This window comes from Lynx canadensis, chromosome X, assembly GCF_007474595.2.
Source record: "Lynx canadensis isolate LIC74 chromosome X, mLynCan4.pri.v2, whole genome shotgun sequence".
Classification (NCBI taxonomy): Eukaryota; Metazoa; Chordata; class Mammalia; order Carnivora; family Felidae; genus Lynx; species Lynx canadensis.
The window spans coordinates 104,610,780-104,634,922 of NC_044321.2; the positions used below are offsets into that span (position 1 = coordinate 104,610,780).

Consider the following 24,143-nt stretch of genomic DNA (forward strand, 5'->3'; position numbering starts at 1 on the left):
AAAATCACATCAACTTAGTTGATAAAGTAGGGGCAGGGTTTGAGAGGATGGACTCCAATTTTGAAAGTTCTGCTGTGGATAAAATGCTATCAAACAGCATCAAATGCTACAGAAGTCATTTGTGAAATAGTCCGTGCAGCAAACCTCATTGCTGTCTTATTCTGAGAAACTGCCACAGCCACCCCAATCTTCAGCAACCACCAACCTGATCCATCAGCAGCCCTCAATGGTGAGGCAAGACCCTCCACCAGCGAAAAGATTATGACCTGCTGGAAGCTCAGATGATGGTTAGCATGTTTCAGCAGAAAGTGTTTTTTAATTAAGGTATTTACATTTTTAGACATAATTCTATTTGGACACTTAATAGACTACAGTATAGGGTAAACTTAACTTTTATATGCACTGAGAAACCAAAAAAATTAATTTGACTCGCTTTATTGCAATATTCACCTTACTGCAATGGTCAGGAACTGAACCTGTAATATTTCTGCCTGCACAAATAATTATTAACAAGCATCTTTTATGAGAATGAATAGCATGGAAATATTGTGGCTTTATTCAACCATTAATTCAAAAAATACTTAGTGAGTCACTTATTATTGTTCAAGGACTAGGTTAGATGCTACAGGGCATACAACATCATGAATTTATGGTAACATCACAATTGTTGCCATGTTGCAAGTTTTGCCTGAGCCTGGGTATTTTTTGTGAAATGTAAGTCAGTTGATAAATATACTTGTAGGGAGAAAACATATTTTTATTTACTGATAATCACTAACAGCTGTGACTGAGATCAAAGGCTCTTAACTAATTATCTTTCACAACTCCTATAGCCAACTACATACTTGATATCTCCACTTAGGTACCTTGCTTTCAAACCTCAAAAGTACTAAACTGAACTTTTGGTCTCACTCCCCAAATCTGTTCCCTCCATTATTAATCTTCTACATCTTTTTTTTTTTCACCAATATTTTTTTATTTTTTTAAACTTGTTTTATTTTTTATTTTTTTTTAATTTACATCCAAATTAGTTAGCATATAGTTCAACAATGATTTTAGGAGCAGATTCCTTAGTGCCCATCACCCATTTAGCCCATTTCCCCTCCCACAACCCCTCCAATAACCCTGTTTGTTGTCCATATTTATGAGTCTCTTATGTTTTGTTCCCCTCCCTGTTTATACTATTTTTGTTTCCCTTCCCTTATGTTCATCTATTTTGTCTCTTAAAGTCCTCATATGAGTGAAGTCTTATGATTTTTGTCTTTCTCTGACTAATTTCACGCATAATACCCTCCAGTTCCAGCCACATAGTTACAAATGGCAAGATTTCATTCTTTTTGATTGCCCAGTAATACTCCATTGTATATATATACCACAACTTCTTTATCCATTCATCCATCGATGGACATTTGGGCTGTTTCCATACTTTGGCTATTGTTGATAGTGCTGCTATAAGCATGGGGGTGCATGTGTCCCTTCAAAACAGCACACCTGTATCCCATGGATAAATGCCTAGTAGTGCAATTGCTGGGTCGTAGGGTACTTCTATTTTTAGTTTTTTGAGGAACCTCCATGCTGTTTTTCTAGTGGCTGCACCAGCTTGCATTTCCATTTCTTCTATATCATAATAAATAATCTACCGTACTTGTTCAAGCCAGTAATATAAGCATAATCTTTCTCTTTCCCTTGCCTCCCACATTTCTCTGGTGAGTCCATCAATGACTCTATCTCCAAAGCCACCACCCTATTGCAAGTTATCACCATCTCCGACTGTACTACACAATAGTTTCCCTACTGATCCCTCTGCTTCCTCTTGTGCCCACTCCCCAACCCCGCCAATCCATTCTCTGCACAATGGACAAAATGAGTTTAGTAAAATTTGCATTACGTCACTCTCCTACATAACCCCTACACAACAAATACATCGTGGCCCATTTTATGTAGAGTAAAATCTGAATTCTACCATGGCCTAGAGACCCTACAAGACCTGAATCCTGTCCATCTTTCCATCCTTCTCTGTTATATTTCACCTTCTTGTTCACCACCACTCAGCCACGCTGGCCTTTCAGTTGCTAAAATGTAACAAGCTTTTCCCAGCCCAGAGGGCCTGAGTATACATTGTTTCCATTGATCAGAATACTCTTACCAGTTTCTCAGAAGGAAGCCCTGCCTCCTTCTTCTTCTCAGCTGAAACATTGTATTGTTGTTCCATAATTCTACATAAGAGGGAAAGGGGGCAGCAGTCTGGTTAGAGCTGGAGAAGGGGAGTACCTAGGGAACTTGCCTCAAGGCTGTATTTGCATAGCAAACACACTGTCTTTACTTAGATTAAGTATAGATCAATAAAAAAGTCAATGTTTTCTTAAAATGCTTTTATTTGTACTTTTTATAAGATTAAGAGAACATCATCTGTCCATAAAAATACAATTTGGAGGGGTGCCTGGGTGGCTCAGTCAGTTAAGTGTCTGACTTTGACTCAGGTCGTGATCTCAGTTTGTGAGTTCAAGCCCCGCATTGGGCTCTGTACTGACAGCTCAGAACCTGGAGCCTGCTTCAGATTTTGTGTCTCCCTCTCGCCCTCTGCTGCTTCCCACTTGCTCTCTCTCTCTCTCTCTCTCTCTCTCTCTCAAAATAAACATTAAATATATGTATACATTTATATTTTTATATTTATAATTTATATATTTATAATTTGGAGTGCCTTGGGGGAAGCAGCAAACAATTCCAAAGAGGTTGGAGAGGTAGACAAGGACTAGAGATTTTTAAAATTTTATCTTGAAGGTGATGAGGGTCTATCTGCATCTTTTCAGTAGGGGTGTGACATGATCAGACTTACAGGATTAGATGAAGAGAAACTAAAGACTGAAAAGTCAGTACAAAATAATTATTATAGCTAACATTTATTGAACATTTAATGTGTGACAGGTATTATTCTAAGGGCTTTCCATTTTAGTGCTTTATGTATATTAATTCACTTAGTCCTCGCAACTACCCAATGTACTGTCATACCCAGTTTAAAGATGAGGAAACAAAGGCACAGAGAAGTGACTCATTCAAGAATTATAAAGGTAGTAAGTGGTAGAGATAAAATTAAAACCCAGAGAGTCCAGGGGCGCCTAGGTGGCTCAGCCAGTTAGGCATCCAGCAGTTCGTTCTGGCTCAGGTCATGATCTTGAGGTTCCTGGGATCGGGCTCTGTACAGGCAGCACAGAATCTGCTTGGGATTCTGCTTGGGAGTCTCTGGCTCTCCCTCTCTCTCTGCCCCTCCCCCACGCATGCTGCGTATCTCTCAAACAAATAAAGTTAAAGAAAACCCAGAGAGTCCAGTTCATAGCTCATGCTCTTCATCAATATGCTATAATGTTCCCCTTTAGCAGTTTATGGCAGTACCACAGGCTTGAAATTGCAAGGGTGTAATGGATGATGATGGAAAGGTTCAAGAGGGAGATTGGGAATGTAAATCCAACAATGTGAGGAGCAGCTATGAAGCATAGAGAGGAATCAAAGATGGCTCTGACTTCTGACTTGACCAACTAGTAAGGGATGGTGTCAAATACGGAACTCTGGTGGAAAAGATAGAAATTATTGGACACCTCATGTTTGATGTGTCTTTGGGACAAAAGGACTGCCAGGAGGCAATCAGAGATAGTAGTCTGGAGCTAGACTGGAGCAAGAATGAGATCTGAGCTAGAGGTAGAGATTTTAGAGTTCTCATACAAGTGTTAAAGGCTTAAGGAGAGCATGTAGAATAGACAGGCTGAGAGCAGAGCCTGGGGAGAGCAGAGCCATCATCATTTAGGGAATAAGTACAGAAAAAGTATCCAGCAGAGAAGACTGACGGAGGTGGCCATAAAGCTAAGATGCTAGGAGAGAGCCGTGTCATGCAAGCCCAGGAAGGAATTTCAACAACGACGAATTTATCTTTAATGCCACTAGAAAGTCAGTCCTGTGAAGCCATGGAACATGTCTGTTTTGTGCACCAATGTACCCTCGAGCCTAGAGGCCTGGCACATGGTAAATGGTCAAAAACATGAACTGAATATGAGTAAGAAAAGAAACCAACAGTACCAAATACCACACAAAGTTCTGGGAAGACAAAGACTGAGAAGTCACCATTTTATTTAGCAACCTAGGGTGTGACAATCTTGTTCAGAGCGGTTTCAGTGTACTAGTGGGGCGAAAGCAAAATGGAAGTGGCTTAAAATAGACAGCAAGAATGTTTTCGTATACGACTTTTCTACTTTTTTATTTAAAAAATTCTTAATAGTTGACAGGAGGTGAGGAAGTTGCAGCCACCGGTCCAGCCGATTCTTGGAGGAACCTTCGTTACGCAGGGAAGGAGGAACCTGGAGCTGCAATTACAAGGGGGCACGAGACGAAAGGGCGTTTTTCCTTAGCAGGGGAGGAAACTTGCTCCGTCCACCGCTCAATCTCCGGGACCTAGCACATGCTGGAGACCTCACGGGCCCTCGATAAAGCCTCGAGCTGCCCGGCGGCGGGCTCGCAGGACGCTGCGGAACACGGGTGGGCGCTGGAGCCTTTCCTTTCGGATCAGGTGGCGACAACCAAGGCTCAGCCGGTCCCAGGCAGCGCAGCGCCCTCGCCCTAAGCTCATCCACCTTGGACCGTGCGGGAAGCAGGAACCCGAGCGCGGACACCGGCGCTCGCCGGAGAGGACGGCGGGCAGGGGACAGGACAGGAGGCAAAGCTCCGCCCGGTGACAGGCTTTCCTCTCCAGCCTCCCCGTTTCCCGCAGGCCACCCCCCCCCCAGGCGTCTCCGGTTCCCCGCATGCCTTGGGGTGGAGCGGAAGTGACGCGACGCGCAGCGCGTGATTGGCGGAAGCAGAAGTTGCTTTGCGGCCGGCACGGAAATTGCTTTTCTTTCGGCTTCCGCTCCTGGTCCATGTGAGAGAGACAGGGTACCGAGATGAGCGCGGCGGGGGTTGCGGAAAGGTGAGGGGTGAAGACTGGAGCGGGGGTTGTGGGTGTCGTTGGGGGCCAGGTTCCCCGGCTTCTGCTAAGTGGGAGCTGTCTTAGACAACAGTTGTTCCTCTTCCAAGACCTCACCATTCATTACGATTTTCGCAATAGCATCCGTGAAAAGTCCTTTTAATTTCATTTAATTCGCTCCCTCCGCTCCGCAGCTTTTTAGCCTCATCCCTGTTGGTCCTGATGTGGCCTGTCCCTGTCCAGCTAATTTGTTGTACTTTACTCGTCACGTGACTCCTCTTTCTGCTGCTGCCGCTGGGGCACGGGGAGTGCCTGCGTTATAAATACCCCTTATTCTGGGAACCTTTGCTGATAGGAGTCATTTTCTCCTCTGATGCTTCATTCCCCCCATAGTATCACTAAATATAATCCGTTTAGTAAAGGTTGCCTTGTAAAGATTGATATATACTGTTAGGTACTAATAGAGTCTGTAATTTGGTTCAGGGTACCAGTCTCCTTAGTTAAGCATCTACTTTGCCGAGGAAGCCCCAGGGAAAATAGCTTACTTGGCTGCTTTCGTCCAATTCCCTCTTTTCCCATTTCTGGGAACAAGTGATTAACTTGTCACTTTTGAGTAAGTTGCACCTATAAAGGTGTCTTCCGTGTGGAGGATGCTTAGGAATATTAATGGTGAAACTGCCTTGCCTCAAGGGCCAGCAACAGTGTCTTCTGTCACCTTACCTAGAGTCTGACATTTTTACAGCCTCCCGGATGCCCGTGGAAAATGCAATACCAATCACTGAAGAGGGTTACCTCTTTTTCATTTCATGCACTTCTATAGGGGTATCACCACCCAGTGCTCACCCCTTGGGGTTGATGCCTGACTTCAGGCTAAATTTAATGTCTTGACAAATTTCCAAAGATGCCCATGCTGTTTGGTTTGTGCCTCTTCCAGGGAACAGGGCTGTTCTGTGCTTAAAAACTGAAGTTATGTCCTGGAGATTGTTTTAATAGAAGTTATTTCAATTGATAATATTTCTCTTTTGTCTCCTTTAACAGCCTTCTGGCTTTAAGCCAACAGGAAGAATTAGAGGATTTGCCCAAAGACTACCCCTTGAGCCCCAGTGAAGATGAGGTGGGTGGCAACTGCTATACTGCCTTCTCTGGTACCCCTTCTGCCTGGCAATTAGGATAGACAGCACTTTCCTGGAAAGAAAAATTATGGCAACATTGTTTATATTTGTTACGGTGTTGCAAATAAATTACAAAGTAATATAGTATCTCATGTAAAAGTTACTGTATTAAGTGTGCTATGGAAATTGAAAGACTATAAGATACACTGTTTCCAAGTTGCCTAAGTATAGTTGAGTGTATAAGAACAAAACACATGGTCTTCATTATATGATTTCCGTATTTCCCAAGTTTGGATTTTTATAGTTACGTAATTACAAATCTTCCTCCACTTAAGATGGGATTACATCCTGATAAACCCATCATAGATTGAAAATATCATAAGTGGAAAATACATTCAATGCACCTAACTACTGAACATCATAGCTTAGTTTAGTCTACCTTAAACTTGCTCTGAACACTTACATTAATCTACAATTGGGCAAAATCCTCTAACACAAAGTCTGTTTTATAATAAATGTGTGGAATATCTTATGTAATTCCTTGACTACTCAAAATAAAAAGTAGAGTGGTTGTATGGGTACAGAATGGTTCTAAGTGTATTAGTTATTTACCCCTATGATCATGTGGTTGACCAGGAGGTACAGCTCGCTGCCACCAGCCAGCATCCCAAGAATCATATCACATATTGCTAGCCTGGAAAAGATCAAAATTTAAATTTGAAATACAGTTTCTACTGAATGTGTGTCACTTTCTCACCATCATAACGTCAAAAAATCATAAGTCAAACAAACCATCATAAGTAACAGACTGTGTCTGACTAAAATACACATAGTTAAGCTGACTCTCCAACAGATTCTATAGGAATTCTAACTGTTTATTCTCTTGACAAAACTACTTACATTGTGGGGGGTTTTGACATTAATGTTTCTGTGTCAGATCATACTATATATTCCATACAGAAACATTCTCATAGCACTTTTCTTCTCAAGACTGATTAAGACAGAAGCATGACATTAGCTACAGATCACTAGGCACTGTGGTCCTCATAATGAGGGAGTCTGGCTTTTGAAGCAGTTCTTTGTTTCAGCTTGAATGCCTGCACACTAGACCTCACCTGATTCCCCAGTTCTCCACTGACCAAAATAGCAAAAAATTTTATATGGGCCTCAATTTCCATGCTGTCTTTTCCTTTTCATTATTGTTCTGATGGTTTTTCCTTTACTGTCTCTAGGAGGACATTGATGGAGAGAGAAAGCATCAAAAGCTTCTGGAAGCAATCAGTTCCCTTGATGGAAACAATAGGTAACATTCCCATCTGTTTGGACAGGCTATAACTAGCTCCTTCCATGAGACAGATCTGCAGCTAACATTTACTGAGTACTGGGGCGCCTGGCTGGCTGAGTCAGTAGAGCATGTGAATCTTGATCTCAAGGTTGTAGGTTTGAGCCCCATGTTGGGTGTAGAGATTACATAAAAAGTAAAAAAAAAAAAAAAAACATTTATTGAGCGCCTAAGACAATGAAGACACAAGTGTCAGCATCATTATTAAGAGCACATACTTTGAAGACAGACTGTGTAGGCAAATTTTTATCCTCTCTACACCTCAACTCTTCAAATAGAAAATAAGATTAATAATATTACCTACATCAGAGGGCCATCATGACATTTAAATGAGTTAATAAATGTAAAGATCTTAAGCCAATGCCCAGCATACAGTAACCGTGATGTAATTATTAGTGGTTATTGTGTTAGGCCTTTGTGCATTTTAATTCTTAATCCAAACTTACAGTCTTTTGAAGCATTGACTAGGCACTACTTATTGCCATTAGAGAAGGTAATTGACTTGCCCCAAAGTCACTTTGCTCATAAGTGACAGGTCCAGGATTCAGATCCAGGTGTGTTTGAATCCAAGTCCCAGTACCTTTTCCATTATGCCTATCTAATATTGCCTTGTGTTTTTGAAGGGCTGAGTCTACACTAAGAGATGGTTAGGGGCACCTGGCTGGCTCAGTTGGTAGGGCATCTGATTTTTGATTCCAGGGTCATGAGTTCAAGTCCCACATTGATCGTGGAACCTACTTAAAAAAAGAGATGGTGGGGCGCCTGGATGGCTCAGTCAGTTAAGCGGCCAACTTCGGCTCACGTCATGATCTCACGGTCCGTGAGTTCGAGCCCCACGTCAGGCTCTGTGCTGACAGCTCAGAGCCTGGAGCCTGTTTCAGATTCTGTGTCTCCCTCTCTCTGACCCTCCCCTGTTCATGCTCTGTCTCTCCCTGTCTCAAAAATAAATAAAACGTTAAAAAACAAAAAAGAGATGGTTAGACTACGTAGTCCAGGATAGGAACAGATTTCCTGGTTTCTTTGTGACAAAACCTGATTCTAAAACAGAAATACATGAAACCAAAGCCTTCTTTGAAGAGAGAAGTGTTTGTTCTCCAGAAAAATGTGTTCATTCCTACTATATTCTGCTTTGCCTAATTTCAGGTGGAAATTGGCTGAGAGATCTGAGGCTAGTCTGAAGGTTTCAGAGTTCAATGTCACTTCTGAAGGTAAGTTAACAAAGGAAGTAATCAGTATATGGAGCTTGTAGAGTTACAAAAGCATCATGGTCGCTTCACCCCCACCGCCTGGAATTGTTTTTGATGTGGTTAATGGATCATACCATAAATACTTACCTGTGAGTGGGTGAATATAGGTAGTCAGATCCCCTTGAGTTTCTTCCACTTCTAGAAGAAAGCCCTAAAGGCTACAGTCAAGGTCTCCCACTGATGAGCTACTTCTAGGGTATAGGGACATGAATGAAGACAGATGCTTCATGGTTTCATTTTTATTTCAGTTCTTACAGTACTTTGAGTTGGGACAGGCAGATAATCTGCCGGAGTTCAGAGAAATCAAGTTACTTACTCAAGGGCCTTCACCTACTATAGTGTTTCTCAACCCATTTCCTTTATTGTTCCCTGAGAAACCTTTTTTTGGACATTTGTTTTTGATTGCCTCCCTCCCTCCCCACTCCCACAACAGGGAAATCAAATACTAAGGAATAAGATTTTGGTGAATAGGGTTGAGCTTTAGAGGAACACAAAACTTGAAAATATCTAAGATTTTTTTTTGACCACTCTCCTGCCTCCAGAACCAATTTTCATCCCTTGGGTGGGCAAGTAATACCTCCCCTAATGTGAATGAGTGATCTGGTAAATTGCAGAGTTGGGATTTTAACCTAATACCAAGTCTAGATGCTTTATCACCATATCCACAGTTTAGGCAGCTCTAATGAGTTCTGTGCTTCTAGTAACCACTAATGTAACCCCTCAGAACAAATAACAATGTATTCTTCAATCTTATTCATTCAACAAATACTTAATATGTTTCTACTATGTATTAGTTTCAAGACAGTGTAGATACTGGGGCTACTATGAAGAATAAGACAGGAGACCCGCTTCCTGGGGTTTATCATGCTAAGGGGAGAGCAAGTGGGGAGACAGTGAAGTGACTGACTGGCTACTTCAGTTTGGCTGGGCCGTGTCCTTTAGAATGATGTAATTCCAAATATCAAAGGGAGCCACTGGAGGATTTTCAGCAGAATCCCGACCTGCCGTGATTTACAGTTTGAAAATCTAACTGGCTGCTGTGTGAAGAATGAAGGGCATTGAGGCAGAAGTGGAAGCAGAACGACCAAGAGAAAAGCAAATGACTTTAAAATAAATCATTTTCTCCTCTCTTCCATCCTCTAACACATATGGGAATGTAGAATGATGGTGTCACTATGGCTGGCAGTTAAAGAGAATTCTTCCTGCTTCCCTGCACATCTGCCTGCCTACCAGCATTTTCTATGGAGGCATCTCCCTATGGTATATTGAGATTTTTGCCTCCTTTCTCGGTCTGACCAGAAAGTTTGGCCTTTCTGCAGGATCAGGAGAAAAGCTAGTCCTTTCAGATCTACTTGGGCCTGTTAAAACTTCATCCTCATTGGCTGCTGTGAAAAAGCAACTGAATAGAGTCAAATCAAAGAAGACTGTGGAGTTACCTCTTAACAAAGAAGAGGTTGAGCGGGTGAGTTATAGAGAAAGTGGTCCATTAAGGGGAAGAAATTGGACTGACAAGGAAAAATAGGGTAAGAAGGGAAGGAGGGGAAAAGCCTGACAAATGGGGGGAGGGCAAATCGTGATTGCCACAGAAAAGATTAAAACAAATCTCGGGGAAAATGCATCCTGAGGAGTAAGCAAGAGCTAGTCTCTAGCATGCTGACTGTTTCTTAGGCTAAGAAACATTGGCTCCTAATTCTCTGCTGGTCCTTTGAGTTCAACGCTTAATTTCATGGCTCTTTCCTTTTGTGTACTTTGCTTCAGATCCACAGAGAAGTGGCATTCAATAAAACCTCACAAGCCCTCTCCAAATGGGATCCCATCGTTGTGAAGAACCGGCAAGCAGAGCAGCTGGTTTTTCCCCTGAAGAAAGAGCAGTCAGCCTTCGCTCCCATCGAACATGTGCTCAGCAGCTGGAAGGTGAGCGCACACAAGGAGCTGCACCTGGGCGGGTGAGGGTGCACTGCCTGCCATCCATGTGACTGGGGCCTCATAGGCCAAAATCCCAGCTGCGGTCTCTTCATGTCACAGGCAAGGAAGGGGGAGGGGGGTAGTAGGACTCATTGTCAGTCACGGAATAGTCAGAATAGCTCTGTAGTCACCCTTCAGCCATTTGTAGCACACAGCGTGTGGTTATTTTCATGTTTTTGTGTGAAAACGTGATTGCCGGTAGCGAGGGAACATGATGTTTTCTTTTTCACACCCCAGTTTTAAAAAAGGGTTTTTTTTTTTTTAATTTTTTTAAGTTTATTTATTTATTTTGAGAGACAGAGAGTGAGAGCAAGCACATGTGCAGGGTGAGGGGCAGAGAGAGAGAATCCCAAGCAGGCTCCACATTGTCAGTGCAGAGCCTGATGCGGGGCTTGAACTCATGAGCTGTGAAAGCATGACCTGAGCCAAGATCAAGAGTCACACGTTTAACCAACTGAGCCACCCAGGTGCCTCTAGAAAGCTTTTAAAGCCACATTCTGACCTGGGGAAAATCAGGAAATCAGGAGCTCAGCAGCATTAATGAGCCTTGGTAGGACTACGTATGAGCAGTAGAACCAAAGTTTGCTTGTAAAGGAATCCCACAATAAAATGTAACATATTGTGAATAATGACAAGAATCTTAGCAAATAACTCATTATGATCAAGCTGCAGAAAATAAAAAAGATATCTTAGAGCTGGGTTGTCCAAACACTGATCTTTGGCAAATTTTTTATGCGTCTGAAGCAAAAGAATAATGGTGAGAGTAGCGGATGTAAGTTTAGCAGCTCTTCTTTATTATGAAGTTATCCTTTCCATTTTAATAGTGTTGAAATAGCTTTTCTTTATGAAATGATAGCAGTAGTAAATGATGGGACTGGGGGTGGAACAGTAGTTATGGCCTCGTTGGTAATCCTATGTTAGTCCCCAAAGTCTCAACTTTTATTCTGTGAACAACTTCGGTACAATTACTTTCTTTTCCAATACACTGTTGGTTATGGAGTCTATAATGGGGCATTTTGTTTTAAGTACGAATAGTCAAAAACAGCAGTGCCCAAAACATGGATAGATGCCCTGTTTATGTTTCTTCTCTGCTTTCTAAGAATCCAGAAATAATAGTGTTCTATGTGTTGGGAAGTTGAGCTAATTAAAGCTAATCAAAGTAAACATGGCTTGCTGCCATAGCTAAACATTGAGCAAGTTGTTGCTTATTACGGGGATAAGCTCTGTTTCTCATATTGTTGTTGAAGTCACTACCATTCTCTTTCTAGGATGCTTCCTTTTCCACATTAAAAAGAGATCAGGTTTAAAGTGTGGCTGCGGGATAGAAGGGAGACTTTAGGAAAAAAATAAGAGGTAATAACAATTTGCAGGATTCAAAAATAAAAAGTATAGAAGATACAGAGTGAAAAGTCTGACCCTACCCCTATCCCCCATCCATGGTTTTTACCCCTGTACTCACTTAGAAGTAACCATTTTATAAGTTTTTTGTTGTTAACCTAAGAGTTTGCTATATTCGTGTTTACCTTGTTTTTTAAATTTATATATATATATATTTATTTATATTTATACACACACACACGTTTTTCAATGTCTATTTTGAGAGAGAGTGCACGTGCATGCGCAAGCAGAGAGGGGCAGAGAGAGAGGATCCCAAGCAGGTCCACGCTGTCAGAGCAGAGCCTGATGCAGGGCTCGAACCCAGAACTGCGAGATCATGACCTGAAATCAAGTTGAAATCAAGAGTTGGACACTTAACCAACTGAGCCACCCAGGCGCCCCACCTTGGTTTTTTGTTGTTGTTGTTTTTTTTAATCACAAAAGTAGTGCACTACTATGCATTGTTCTGCAAATGACAATGACAGTGTGATCTTAGAGATAGCTGGAAAATGCCTGGCTGGTTATTAAACATGAGACGGTGGAGGAGTAGCTTGCACTAAGAATGGCACAGCCTCTGCTTTCCAGAAACTCCCTATGCAAGACTGAGTGGAGTGCCCCCACATGCTGTACATGAATCTACTGTACCATTTATCGGAAGATTCGTTTTTAAGAAATTAGGCCAGAATGGCACACAGCAATAAGGAAACGCTTGGTCAGAGGTTGCTTTCTGGCTAGCAGCTGCGCTGTCTTCTTACAGCTTAGAGAGTGCAAAGTACCAAGGACTCTGGAGATTAAGGATCCAAAAAGTCTACACTATCATCTGGCCCAGCTTCCTAAAATTGCATTTCACTCCAAGAAGATTTAAATGGGATAATGCATGAGAAAGCATTTGTAAACTGCGAAGTGCTAGAAATGATGTAACTTCCCACCCTCTAGCAGCCTACACTAGCATTACCCAAAGTGTTCTCAAAAGTTTAGTTTTTCAGTATGCCCTCAAAAAGGTAGGGTTCCATTGCTAGAAAATGTTGCATGCCCCTGCTGGAGATTAGCCTCTCATGATATATACTAGCCTTTTAAAGGTTATGAGAAGACACTAAAGAAACCCCTCTGACCTACTCTAGTCCAGAGTGTACAAACAAAAATCAAGTAAGTTTCATTTTGCACCTTAAAAAAATAAATCTTGTTAGCTGGTGAGGCACATGCTTTGGGAAGAGCTGGTCTCCACTGCTTCCTCCGTTCTCCCACCTTTTTCCCGACTACCCCACTGACTCTTCTCGAGGGCATTAGTGAGAGGCCTCTGAATCGCCAGATCCCAAGCCCTTTGAGTCTTCAGCCTATTTGACACTGTTGACACATCACATTGGTTAAAAAAAAAAAAAAAAAAAAAAAAGCTCTCCTCCTTCGGCTCCTGTGGTGACATACTCCTGATTATTTTTTATGTATCCGACTGTTAGTTCTTATTATTGTTCTATAAATTCCATGGCTTTTGGCTGTCACCTGTGTATGCTGCAGGTCACTCTCAACACCTTCTGAGCTCCAGTCCCATATTCCATGTGGCCAGTAGGCCTCACCTGGGTCTCCCATATGCACCTTAAACTTCACACAAAACAAAGTCATCTTGGCATTTTCCTTCCCCAGACTCCCAAACCCTGAGCTGCGACCTTCATTCTGTAAGTCAGTCAATGGCATAACTCCCTACCCCAGTCCCTCGGGTTGGAAACCTCAGCCATTTGATTCCTCTTCCTCTTCCTCCCTTTAACTGCTGCCCCTTCCCAGCCCACAGTGGTATGCTGCTCCTGTAAACTCTGTCCGCAGTGGCTCTCAGACCCCTGGTTCCTCCTCTGATTTTCATTTTTGCCCATCATTGGGCACTTCACACATAACCCCTTACACAGTCACCAGAATTTTCTTTCCAAAACACAAAACTGAGTGTCACTCTCCCACTTAAAGTCCTTCAAAAGGCTCTCTATTTATAGAACAAGACAGAAGGACCTAGCGTCTTGGTTACCCTGGACTACACATTTTCCCTTACATATCTCTCTTTTCCATAGATATGTTTTTATTTACCCTCATCTCCATTTGATCCCCCCACCTTTACAGAGTTGTACTTAATGCCTCAAAGCCTAATTCAAAAAGTCCTTCCCCAAGCCCAACCCACCTCCTAATCAAAATAAATTCTTCACTTCCTTTCTGATTACTCCTATCATATAACTACCATGTAACCGATTACATTGCTAATGGTACATGCGTCTCTTCCCTCCGAAAGGCTGTGAGCTCTATGAGGACAGGAATGATCTTATTTGTGTATTCCTAGTGCCCTGCACAAGTGCCCGGAATGTAGCTCCAATCAATAAATGTTTGCAAAATTGAATTGGAAGGAGATTACAACAGTGTATTATAAATCACTTTGTAGCCTGTGATTGATCACTACTGGCAAATACTAAAAATGAAAGAACATGCACCTTTACTATTCAGTAGAATAGGTTTATGGTTAAATCAATAGCACTGTGTAACGTGTGATAATGTGTGTTTATGCATTTGTCCAGAAATTTGTAAGTTTAATGCCGACCATGATGTATATGGCTGTTGAAGAAAACCACATATAATATATGCACAAGGTTAGAAACTGGCTCTGTTGCCTACGGCTGTCTTTGTGCCTTACCAAAGTGGACCGTGGCACAATTGGCCTGATTATTTTAGCCACCTACACAGTATCAGTCAAGCAGTAAACAGCATCTTTTGTGGACATATGGAGTAACTGGTTTAGAGTCCATTCATTCATATGTAGAGACTACCTAGCATGCAAAGTTAACTGTAAACTAAGGAATTGGAGCCAAAGTTAGAAAATGGCTAGAGTTAAATTTGAACTCTCAGGGAGCTAAGACCTAACCTCCCCTTTCTTCTAGAAATATTCTTTAAGGGAGGCTTATAGGAGTCTTAGATTCCTAACTATACAGTAATACGCACACATGCTTCACATATACATAATACAGGGACCATTTTGTTTTGCCACTATCAAAACTGACAATTTGGTACTGCTGTTCTTCTGTCCTACCAGCATTTACCTTAAGGGCATCCTGCTTTGATACTTAAGAGAATGGTATTCTGTTTTACATATTTTGGTAATCTGAACAGAGTGATCCCTTCAGTAATATTAAAGAGTAGGCTCAGAATCCAGTTGCTGACGTTGTCTTAAATTGGAAGAAAATAAGGCTTTATCCTACACAGCTGAACAGTGAGACTGGAACCCCTTCTCTTGCTGTAACAGCCAATCCTTTCCAGTTAGTGATTCCCATTATATTAATGTGTTGGGTTGTAGGATGGTCGTAGGATTGTAAACAGAGAGACTAGGAGCATGGTTTAAGACTGCGAATGTTATGTTACCTCCTTAAGGCAAGGACTCCCCTGGAGCAGGAAGTTTTTAACCTCCTCCATAAGAACAAGCAGCCAGTGACAGACCCTTTACTGACTCCCGTGGAAAAGGCCTCTCTCAAAGCCATGAGCCTGGAAGAGGTAAGTGTAATAGGCCCTATTATACGCCCAGACTTGCTCTGTTCCTTCCATCATTTGCCCTCAAGCCCAGGAGTCACTGTAAATGTCATTCATTATAGGCTAAGATGCGCCGAGCAGAGCTTCAGAGGGCCCGGGCCCTGCAGTCCTACTATGAGGCCAGGGCTCGAAGAGAAAAGAAAATCAAGAGCAAAAAGTAAGGAGGCCCCTATTGAACTGGCCGTAGATTCCCTGAAAGAAAGTAAAGCGGCTAATCATGGGTCCTTAGGAAAGAACCTTTGACCTAGTAACTGGGGTCATATAGAAGAGGTCCCAAATAGGAATGACTAGGGTTTTTTTTTTTTTTTTCTTCTCAGTTGAACCTCATAGTTTTGCCTGCTTCGGTAGTGCCCTCTCCTCTGGCTTTGCCTTTCAGTCTCGGTCTTGCTAAAAAGAGGACTGTTCAATTACTTTCTCTCCCTTCCAGGACATCACGGAGTGGTTCTGCAGAATGAGCTCTGAATTCTACAGCTGTTGAGGCCAGTAGGGCTTCCTTCCTGCTTTTTTGCCTCTTTGGAACTTCTTCTACTCTTGCCTTGTGCTCTAGAAGCAGAGGGGACTCTTTGCTCTGCAGAGGTGTGCCCCTGGGGGCTGCAGGGACTGAGAGGATTGCCAGTCCTCTCAGGTCCCAAACTGGTTCCCTATAGTCAGCCAGCTCTGTGATGTCCATTGTAGCCCCTGCACAGGGAAACTCCTTGGGGAGCAGGAACACTTCTGTGTGTGGCATCAGTGTTTCAGCTGAGTCTCTGCCCTCTTACCCTGTAGGTATCGTAAGGTTCTGAAGAAAGGAAAGGCCAAGAAAGCCCTAAAAGAGTTTGAGAAGCTGCAGAAGGAGAATCCTACTGCAGCACTGGAAGAATTGGAAAAAATCGAAAAGGCCAGAATGATGGTGAGGCTGCCTCTTTCCCCTACCCCTTGAACCGGCTTTCCCCCAAAAGTGGTAAGGATCTCACTGTGCCCTTTCTTTCCAGGAGCGAATGAGCCTTAAGCACCAGAACAGTGGGAAATGGGCAAAGTCAAAGGCAATTATGGCCAAATACGACCTGGAGGTAAGAGACCATCAGGGTGAGAGAAGAAATGGAATTGGAGGACAGAAAGGAAAATCAGTCCATAAGGATGCTAGCAGAAGCAGAGTTGGGGAAGAGCCCTGAGGAAGAATGGAAAACCAGGATTCTAAAAAGGCATCAGAAAATCTCTAAGGCAGAGAGGAAAAGAACCAGAAACAAGGTGGAAAAGGAGAGATGAAAGGGAAACAGCATTGAAGGCAAGTCCAGTTAAAGGGTAGAGGAGCGTTGTGGTTTTGTTTTGTTTTTACCTTGTTTCATATGTTGATTTCCTTGAGGACAAAGACTTTGTCTCCCATTTGATTCCATAGCCATTAACACAGTGGTATAGGTGCAGTTTAAACAGGCATCGGTAAGAAACACTTAAGTCAAATTGAGAGGAGGCAGCTTTAAGAAATGGACCAGGAGAGGTGTTGTTGCAGTCACTAATGACAAGGCACTCGTGTTGTGACTCCTTCCTCCAGGCTCGCCAGGCTATGCAGGAACAATTGGCCAGGAACAAAGAACTGACGCAGAAACTCCAGGCAGCCTCTGAGAGTGAGGAAGAGGAGGGAGATGTGGAGGAAGAGGGTGAACTCCTTGTCCCTGATGCAGTGAATGAGATCCAGATGGATGCAGATGGACCGAACCCCTGGATGCTCAGGAATCACTCCAGTGGCACAAAAGAGGCCAAAATCCAGAATCCTGAGCAACTTCCAGAGCCTGTGGCCCATGAGACTCCTGAAAGTGAGGAAGAGGAAAGACCAGGGGCAGAGGAAGAAATTTTGCTGAACGAATTTGAGGAAAGGCGATCACTTAGGAAAAAGGCTGAGCTCAACCAGGACACCGAGCCGGTGAGCAGACAAGAGCCAAAAGGTGAGTTATGGTGGACTAAAATGGAGAACTGCCCAGGGCTAGTGCCGTGGGCGGGCTGCGAGAGGAAAAGTATCCACGCACACGTGCTGCACAGTGATTAGGCCCTGGGTACCTTCCACAGAATGCCATGGGTCCCTGAAGAGAAGATTGATACGTAGTAACTCTTTTTCTTCAAAGGCATTTAACATACAGTCATCTGCATGGCTGTACAATGTGTGTTCAGACATGTTTTCTGCTCTTGAGAGCCTATAGTCGTCAGAAAAAACTGCCCCATCCTTGAATGGCAGGAGTTAACAAACCCAAGAGAACTGCCTGTGGTAGGATGGCAAGTCTGAGAGGCTGTTCATTCCCACAGACACAGGTGGATTTTGAGGCATTATGAAATTTCTTCAAATTACTGCCAAGTTTTCTGTTGTTTGTAAAGTAGGAGTGGCATTTTTAGCACTTCATAATGTTGGTTGGTATGTGCCGATATGGGGTGAGACTTTCTTGACAGGAACGAATGACTCCACAAACTACATGGTAAATTAGAATTGTCACCCAATGCTCAGATTCAATTTGTATATTATATTTTGTGTTATCTTAAGGAGATTTTATGTTAACAACCTTAACACCCTTGAGACAGGTCAGAAAGCTCCCGTCTTGGCAAGAAAGTCCGCTTAGGAAACTGCATTCAGAAAACACTTGGCTTTCTGGACAGATTCTTGGGTCTGATTTTATTTCCTGTAAGAATAATGCATTCAGATGATGGCAAGAATCTGTTTTTCCATGAAAGAAAAAATTGTTTCTAAAGAGCTGTCATTTAGAGTGTGTTGCAGGCCCTTTACTTTGGGTTCTCAGAGAGTTTTGGGATTAATAGTTGCAAGCAGTCACTTCCAAGAGGACTTTGGAAAGCCGCACTGCAGGCTGAGATTGTGTGGCAGTCCTTATAGGACCACAGAACAGCAGCTGTGTTCTCCTAAGCCTCAAAAGATGGTCATCTAGCTAAATGTACTGAGCACTTGTTTGTGGTATGAAAGGTGGATTTGGATTTCCTTGGATGACAGATAAATAGAACATTCCCAAACCTTTAGGTTCAGGGAAACGATGTCCTAAAATAGTAGGAAGTTGTAGACCCCAAATAAAATGAGCAAGGACACTTGCTCCTTGAGGAATAAACATACATGTGTCCAAAGGCCATATTTAAGTAGCTTCTTAGAGTGGCTTTAAGCCAAAGCTAGAGAGCAGGATGAACTTGGGAATGGAGGCGACTCGAATCAGTGCAAAAAAGAGTTTAGAAGTGTTTCGCTGCCATATTTCCCTCCAGGCTCTCAGAAGCTAGTGGTATTGCTCACATGTTGCTTGTGACTGAAAAATGCCAAGCGACTTGACTTGGCCACAGCAGAGTGTGAAATACTGCTTTAAGATAAACAGTGCTGGGGGTGCCTGGGTGGCTTAGTCAGTTAAGGGTCTGATTCGGTTTTGGCTCAGGTCATGATCTCACAGTTGTAAGATTGAGCCCCACATTGGGCTCTGCACTGAGTGTGGAGCTTGCTTGGGATTCTCTCTGTCCCTCTGCCCCTTTCCCCCACTCCTGTGCTCACTCACTCTTTCTCTCTCTAAAGTAAAAAACAAAATAAAGATTAAAAAAATGCTGGATTTGGTTTTTACAAATAGGAAATGACAGTGTAAATTACAAATAGTAAATCATCACATTTTTATAAATTGCAATGAAGTTGCATTCCGAGACTACCTGTTAAAATGACTTTTTTAAAATTTTGAACTTGGGGCCGTCTCTCCAAGCAGGGTTTACTGTATGCAGCAATGAAGCCACAGTTCCAGTTATGCAGTGAGTCACTGGCATAGCTGGGAATAGGACCCAGGACATCTGCTTCCAAACATGCCACCTTTAACTACTAAACTCTATTGCCTGCTACTTAACAGGCAATGATTAGTGAACTCTCCAAGAGATCTAGTGAATGGAATCCTCTCTTCCCCATCATGCGTAGCCCTGTGAATGGGAGCACCTAAATGCTCATTGTTAAGTGTGCTCAGTAAATGCTCATTGACAAGGCAACTTCCAGCCTCCTTTTCTGACAGCTTTCATTTCTTCCCTCAGATTCTAGCAGCCAGGAGGTGCTGTCCGAATTGAGGGCACTGTCTCAGAAACTCAACAAGGAAAACCAGTCTGGGAAGCAGAAAGTGAGTTCATCGAGGACAGTTCAGGTAGTCCAGAGAAAGGACCCTACTGAGGAAGAAGAGGAGCCCCTGTTGCTGCAGAGGCCAGAGAGAGCACAGACTGTGGAAGATCTAGAAGAGCTGGGCAAAGAGCGGTGTTTTCAAAATAAGGAGGTTCCCAGGTCTGTGTTAGAAGGGCAGCAGCTGGAGAGGAACCCAAATAATCATCCTGGTGCTCCCAAGGAAAAGAAAAAGAAGGAGCAAATGATTGATCTACAGAACCTCCTAACCACGAAATCTCCTTCTGTGAAGTCTTTGGCAGTGCCCATGACAATAGAGGAGCTGGTGAGCAGAGCCAGGGGCATGGGCTATTGTGGGGGATCACCGCTGGGGCAGGAAGTGTCCTTGCACAAGGACTAGAATCAGTGAAGTTGTGTTGTGCTGGGGGCACATTTCAGTAGTGGAAAGGTCCAAAATAATATGGGGCCGGGCCAGTCCCAGTGACAGTTTAATAGATGCAAATATGTGAGTGCTGCTGAGATTCCCACATCTTAAATCCTGAGCCACCAAACCCTCTGTGGGGTGACTCTAAAACTGCCCTCAGAGGAAAGAGGGAGGCACTCAAAGCTCTGCTCAGATCCCAGGCAGGATGACTCAAAGGTATAGTTGTTGAGCTATTGCCAAGGTTTTGCTCTTATTCACTGGGATCTGAAATGGTCCAAGACTCCCTGGTTAACTAATTGAAACTGCTTCAGTGAGGAGCCCTGGTGCCTGGTGCCCGTCTTTTCGGGGATGTGAGCCGGAGGACACCCACGTTCTAGCCAGGCCACTTGGAGCTCCTCCTCCTAACGCAGGTCATTCCTTCCTCCACGCTGCAGCTTCCTTACTGTAAGCTTAAAATTATGTCTATGACAATGAGTTAGGGAGATTTACCCTAGAGAGAAGAAAATCAAAGTGTGATTGGCTAACCAATTCACTTATACTGCAAGACCATCATTGTTCAGCGCTTTTCCCCTAGGGGGCGCTAGAATGTCACGACCCAAAATTTAAACGTTCTTGCCAGGAACCATAACTCTTCAGGCAAGCTGTAGCTCTCACTCTTATTTCTTCCCAGGAAGATGAAGAGGAGAGAGATCAAAAGCGGATGATAAAGGAAGCTTTTGCTGGAGATGATGTCATCAGAGACTTCTTAAAAGAGAAGAGGGAAGCTGTGGAGGCGAGTAAGCCAAAGGACGTGGACCTGACTCTGCCTGGCTGGGGCGAGTGGGGTGGTGTGGGCCTGAAGCCCAGTGCCAAGAAAAGACGCCGGTAAGAACAGGGAAGAAAGCCTGTCAGAAGTGCACCAGGTTCTCCCACTTCACCCTCCTGCGTCCTCCCTGCCCTTTTGACTAAGTCTTTAATGCTCTTAGTCAGACATCCCACTGTTCTGCTTTCCAGGTTTCTCATTAAAACCCCTGAGGGTCCTCCAAGAAAAGACAAGAATTTGCCAAATGTGATTATCAATGAGAAGCGAAATGTTCATGCAGCAGCTCATCAGGTGAGGGAGAGAGAAATTCTTTGCTGCCTCGCTCTCTTGCTTGGGAGGAATATTCTAGCACTCTGTGGTAAAGAGCGATGTGTGATCTTGACCACAGAATCAAAGCTGTTCTCTTTTTCACGGACTGGCTCTGAGATGAATAATTCCAGATTGATTTCTGCTGTTTTAATTTCTGACTGGGAAGAGGTTGAGGCTTAAATGGTAATCTTTGCAGCAGTGGTGAGGCCCCCAAATCAGTTTTTTCAGCTAGTACCCCAGATAATTCTGATGCAATTGGGTCTCATCAAACTAAGAATTACTGTTCTTCACACTTGTCTTTATAGTCAGGATGATGTTGAGAGGCTATAGGTTTGAGCTGCATCTTAAGAAAAAGAAGACAAACCGGTATTCATTCAGGACAGCGAATGGAATTAAAATTGTGTGTTATGACAAACCAGGGATATTTACCAAAGAGAAGCAAATTTGAGCATGATCATGGTCTGCAAGTACGTTGAAGGCCATCATGTGGAGTGCAGTCACATAAGGTAGCAGTTAGAGGAAAAGCAATGCATTCAGTTCAAGGAGAAACTTTGTGGGGCGCTTGGCTGGCTCAGTCGGTAGAGCATGCAGGTTTTGATGTCGGGGTCGTGAGTTTGAGCCCCATGTTGGGCAAGGAGCCTACTTTAAAAAAAAAAAAAAGGAAAAAGCTTTCTGCCAGTCCAGAGGGAGAATGGGAACATGTGTAGAGGGGACTCAGGAATGAGATTGAACTCCATGACTTTTATGTTTCCTTCTGAAAGTCTGTGACCCTGAGATCTGTCCCCAGCCAGTACAATCTTGAAATGAGTTGTAGTTTTTCTTCTGAGAAAGAGGGGGAACTGTTTAATAAGTACAAAAGAGAGGTAAGAAATTATCGTTTCAGCAATACTCTACTGATCTTATTTTGCAAACCAATCCCTGCAGAAATGGAATCGTAACCACTGTAATCCCACTTGAAGATCTATAACCAGAAAATAGGCAATGAACAGGCAATTATGGGATAAATGAGAGAGAAAAAGCATGCTTCACCAGGCCAGGAAGGGCAGCATGGACCTCAGTAAAATCACCCCTCCCTGCTAGGAGCCTTGCCTTAAAAAAAAAAAAAAATACAGTCACAGGAAACTGACAGTTTTCCAAGAATCTCCCTGATTTTCCTCATCTTTTTAATAAGCTATAGACTTCAGGTCCCAGCATGCAATAGAATACAGTGTGCTTGAAGCTGAAGGAAAAAAGAAAAGCCTCCCAAGACTGAATATTTTGCCGTGTTTTTTTTTCTCTTGATTTACATGACATGCACAGATCTAGCCATCTACCCCAATAAGACATTCCCTCAACCTAGAGACCATCTGTGTCCTTCACCACCATCAGGACTCCCGGGCAGTACTCAGCTTCTCTTGAGTGTTTCACTGAATATCTCCAGAGACTACTGTTCGTAACTTCCTGATTTTTCTCCTTATGTTTTTTTCCCTCTTCTCTAGCCCTCAGAGGTAGTGTTTAAGGATTATTTAAATGTCTAAAGTAGCACTGTTTGGAATGGAGAATAGTACTAGGCAAGGAAAGGAACCCTGGGTTCTGTTCTCATTCACTGCTCATTTTACGCAATTTACTTGCATACATCACTTCCCCTCTCTAAGCCAAATTCTGGGACCAAGGAAGATGACCTTTGCCATTATCTAGGCCCTTCCAGCTCTGACGTTCTGTGATGCCAAAAGAGGATGAAGCTAACTGAGCATCACAGCCTGGTATAGTTCAGGATTCATGGCAAACCTTAAAACATAAATCCTGTTTATCAAGGAGAAGAGATTGAGAGCTTGAAGAGGGTAGGAGGGCCACAACATTCCCAGGGACCCACAAATGTCCAGATGCTTCTTGCAGTCACAGCATTGTATAAGAAGACCCACTTAGGAACAGCAGCCCTGGAGCTAGTGTAGCGTTCCTACACTACAGGAATGGGGTCAGGGTGGTTTTTCAGTTCCTAGATCGTTGGGTAAGCCTTGGGGGTTGTCTAGTCCCAATTAGTCCCCTCCACTCCCAGATGTCCTCAAGCAGATTGGGACTTCTAAGGTTAGATTGGGCGCATTGGGATGCCTTGGCCTCTCAGTTGCTTCACTCACTGAAGCCATGTATACCTGTGGCCTGTGCCCCAAACTACCTGCCATTAGAGTTTACCAACTGCACCCCAGGTCTGGCTTGTGACAAGTCACTCTGCCTTCCTTTCCAGGTGCGGGTGCTTCCATATCCATTTACCCACCATCAGCAATTTGAAAGGACCATCCAGACCCCTATAGGATCTACATGGAACACCCAGAGGGCCTTCCAAAAGCTGACTATGCCCAAAGTTGTCACCAAGCCAGGGCACATCATTAAGCCTATAAAAGCAGAGGATGTGGGCTACCGGTCTTCCTCAAGGTCGGACCTCTCTGTTGTACAGAGAAATCCAAAACAACTCACTGTACGTCACAAAAAACAGCTGAAGAAAAACTCTATAGATTGAGTTCCTGGAGGAATGATGTCTTGGTGCCCAGAACTAGGAGCCCCAACTGCTCCTCCATTATCCCAGTTTTACTCCAAGCTGCAGGATCAATTCCAAGACTGGCTTAGCACACTGTGAGTGTAGTTGAGCTGTATTTTAGAAATAAATGCATTTTTATCTATTTAACTGGAGTGTATTCTGTGTTGTCACACGTCAGACAAGACACCTTTGGGTGCTCCCCATTGCATTTTTCCAGCCACACTTGTTAGGGAAGCCTCATTTTCTCACCAAGGATTATATAGTTAGTCCTAAAACAAAGTGGAGAGAAGTTACCATAGCCTATGATCTTAAATATATTATCAGACACAATCCACTATAAATAACCAATTGGAAGACTCAGGGGTAGTAAATACTGTATACTCTTAACCTCTGAACCTAAATACAGCATGCACAAACCGTCCGATGGGATTGTGTCCTGCACTGGCCCTAGGGTGGT

At 43.3% G+C, this 24,143-nt stretch overlaps 1 protein-coding gene across 1 annotated transcript; it reads left to right on the plus strand.

The window, feature by feature from the left end:
• The first annotated feature begins 4,812 nt into the window (after nucleotides 1-4,812).
• On the plus strand, nucleotides 4,813-23,833 carry UTP14A (UTP14A small subunit processome component). Its single transcript, XM_030305723.2, has 15 exons — nucleotides 4,813-4,954; nucleotides 5,990-6,065; nucleotides 7,296-7,366; nucleotides 8,549-8,613; nucleotides 9,972-10,114; nucleotides 10,411-10,566; nucleotides 15,388-15,507; nucleotides 15,606-15,700; nucleotides 16,309-16,432; nucleotides 16,515-16,592; nucleotides 17,072-17,462; nucleotides 19,561-19,964; nucleotides 20,734-20,927; nucleotides 21,057-21,156; nucleotides 23,396-23,833. The coding sequence occupies exons 1-15, from the start codon at nucleotides 4,929-4,931 to the stop codon at nucleotides 23,666-23,668; spliced, it is 2,316 nt and encodes a 771-aa protein (XP_030161583.1). The 5' UTR covers nucleotides 4,813-4,928; the 3' UTR covers nucleotides 23,669-23,833.
• The last annotated feature ends 310 nt before the right edge of the window (nucleotides 23,834-24,143 follow it).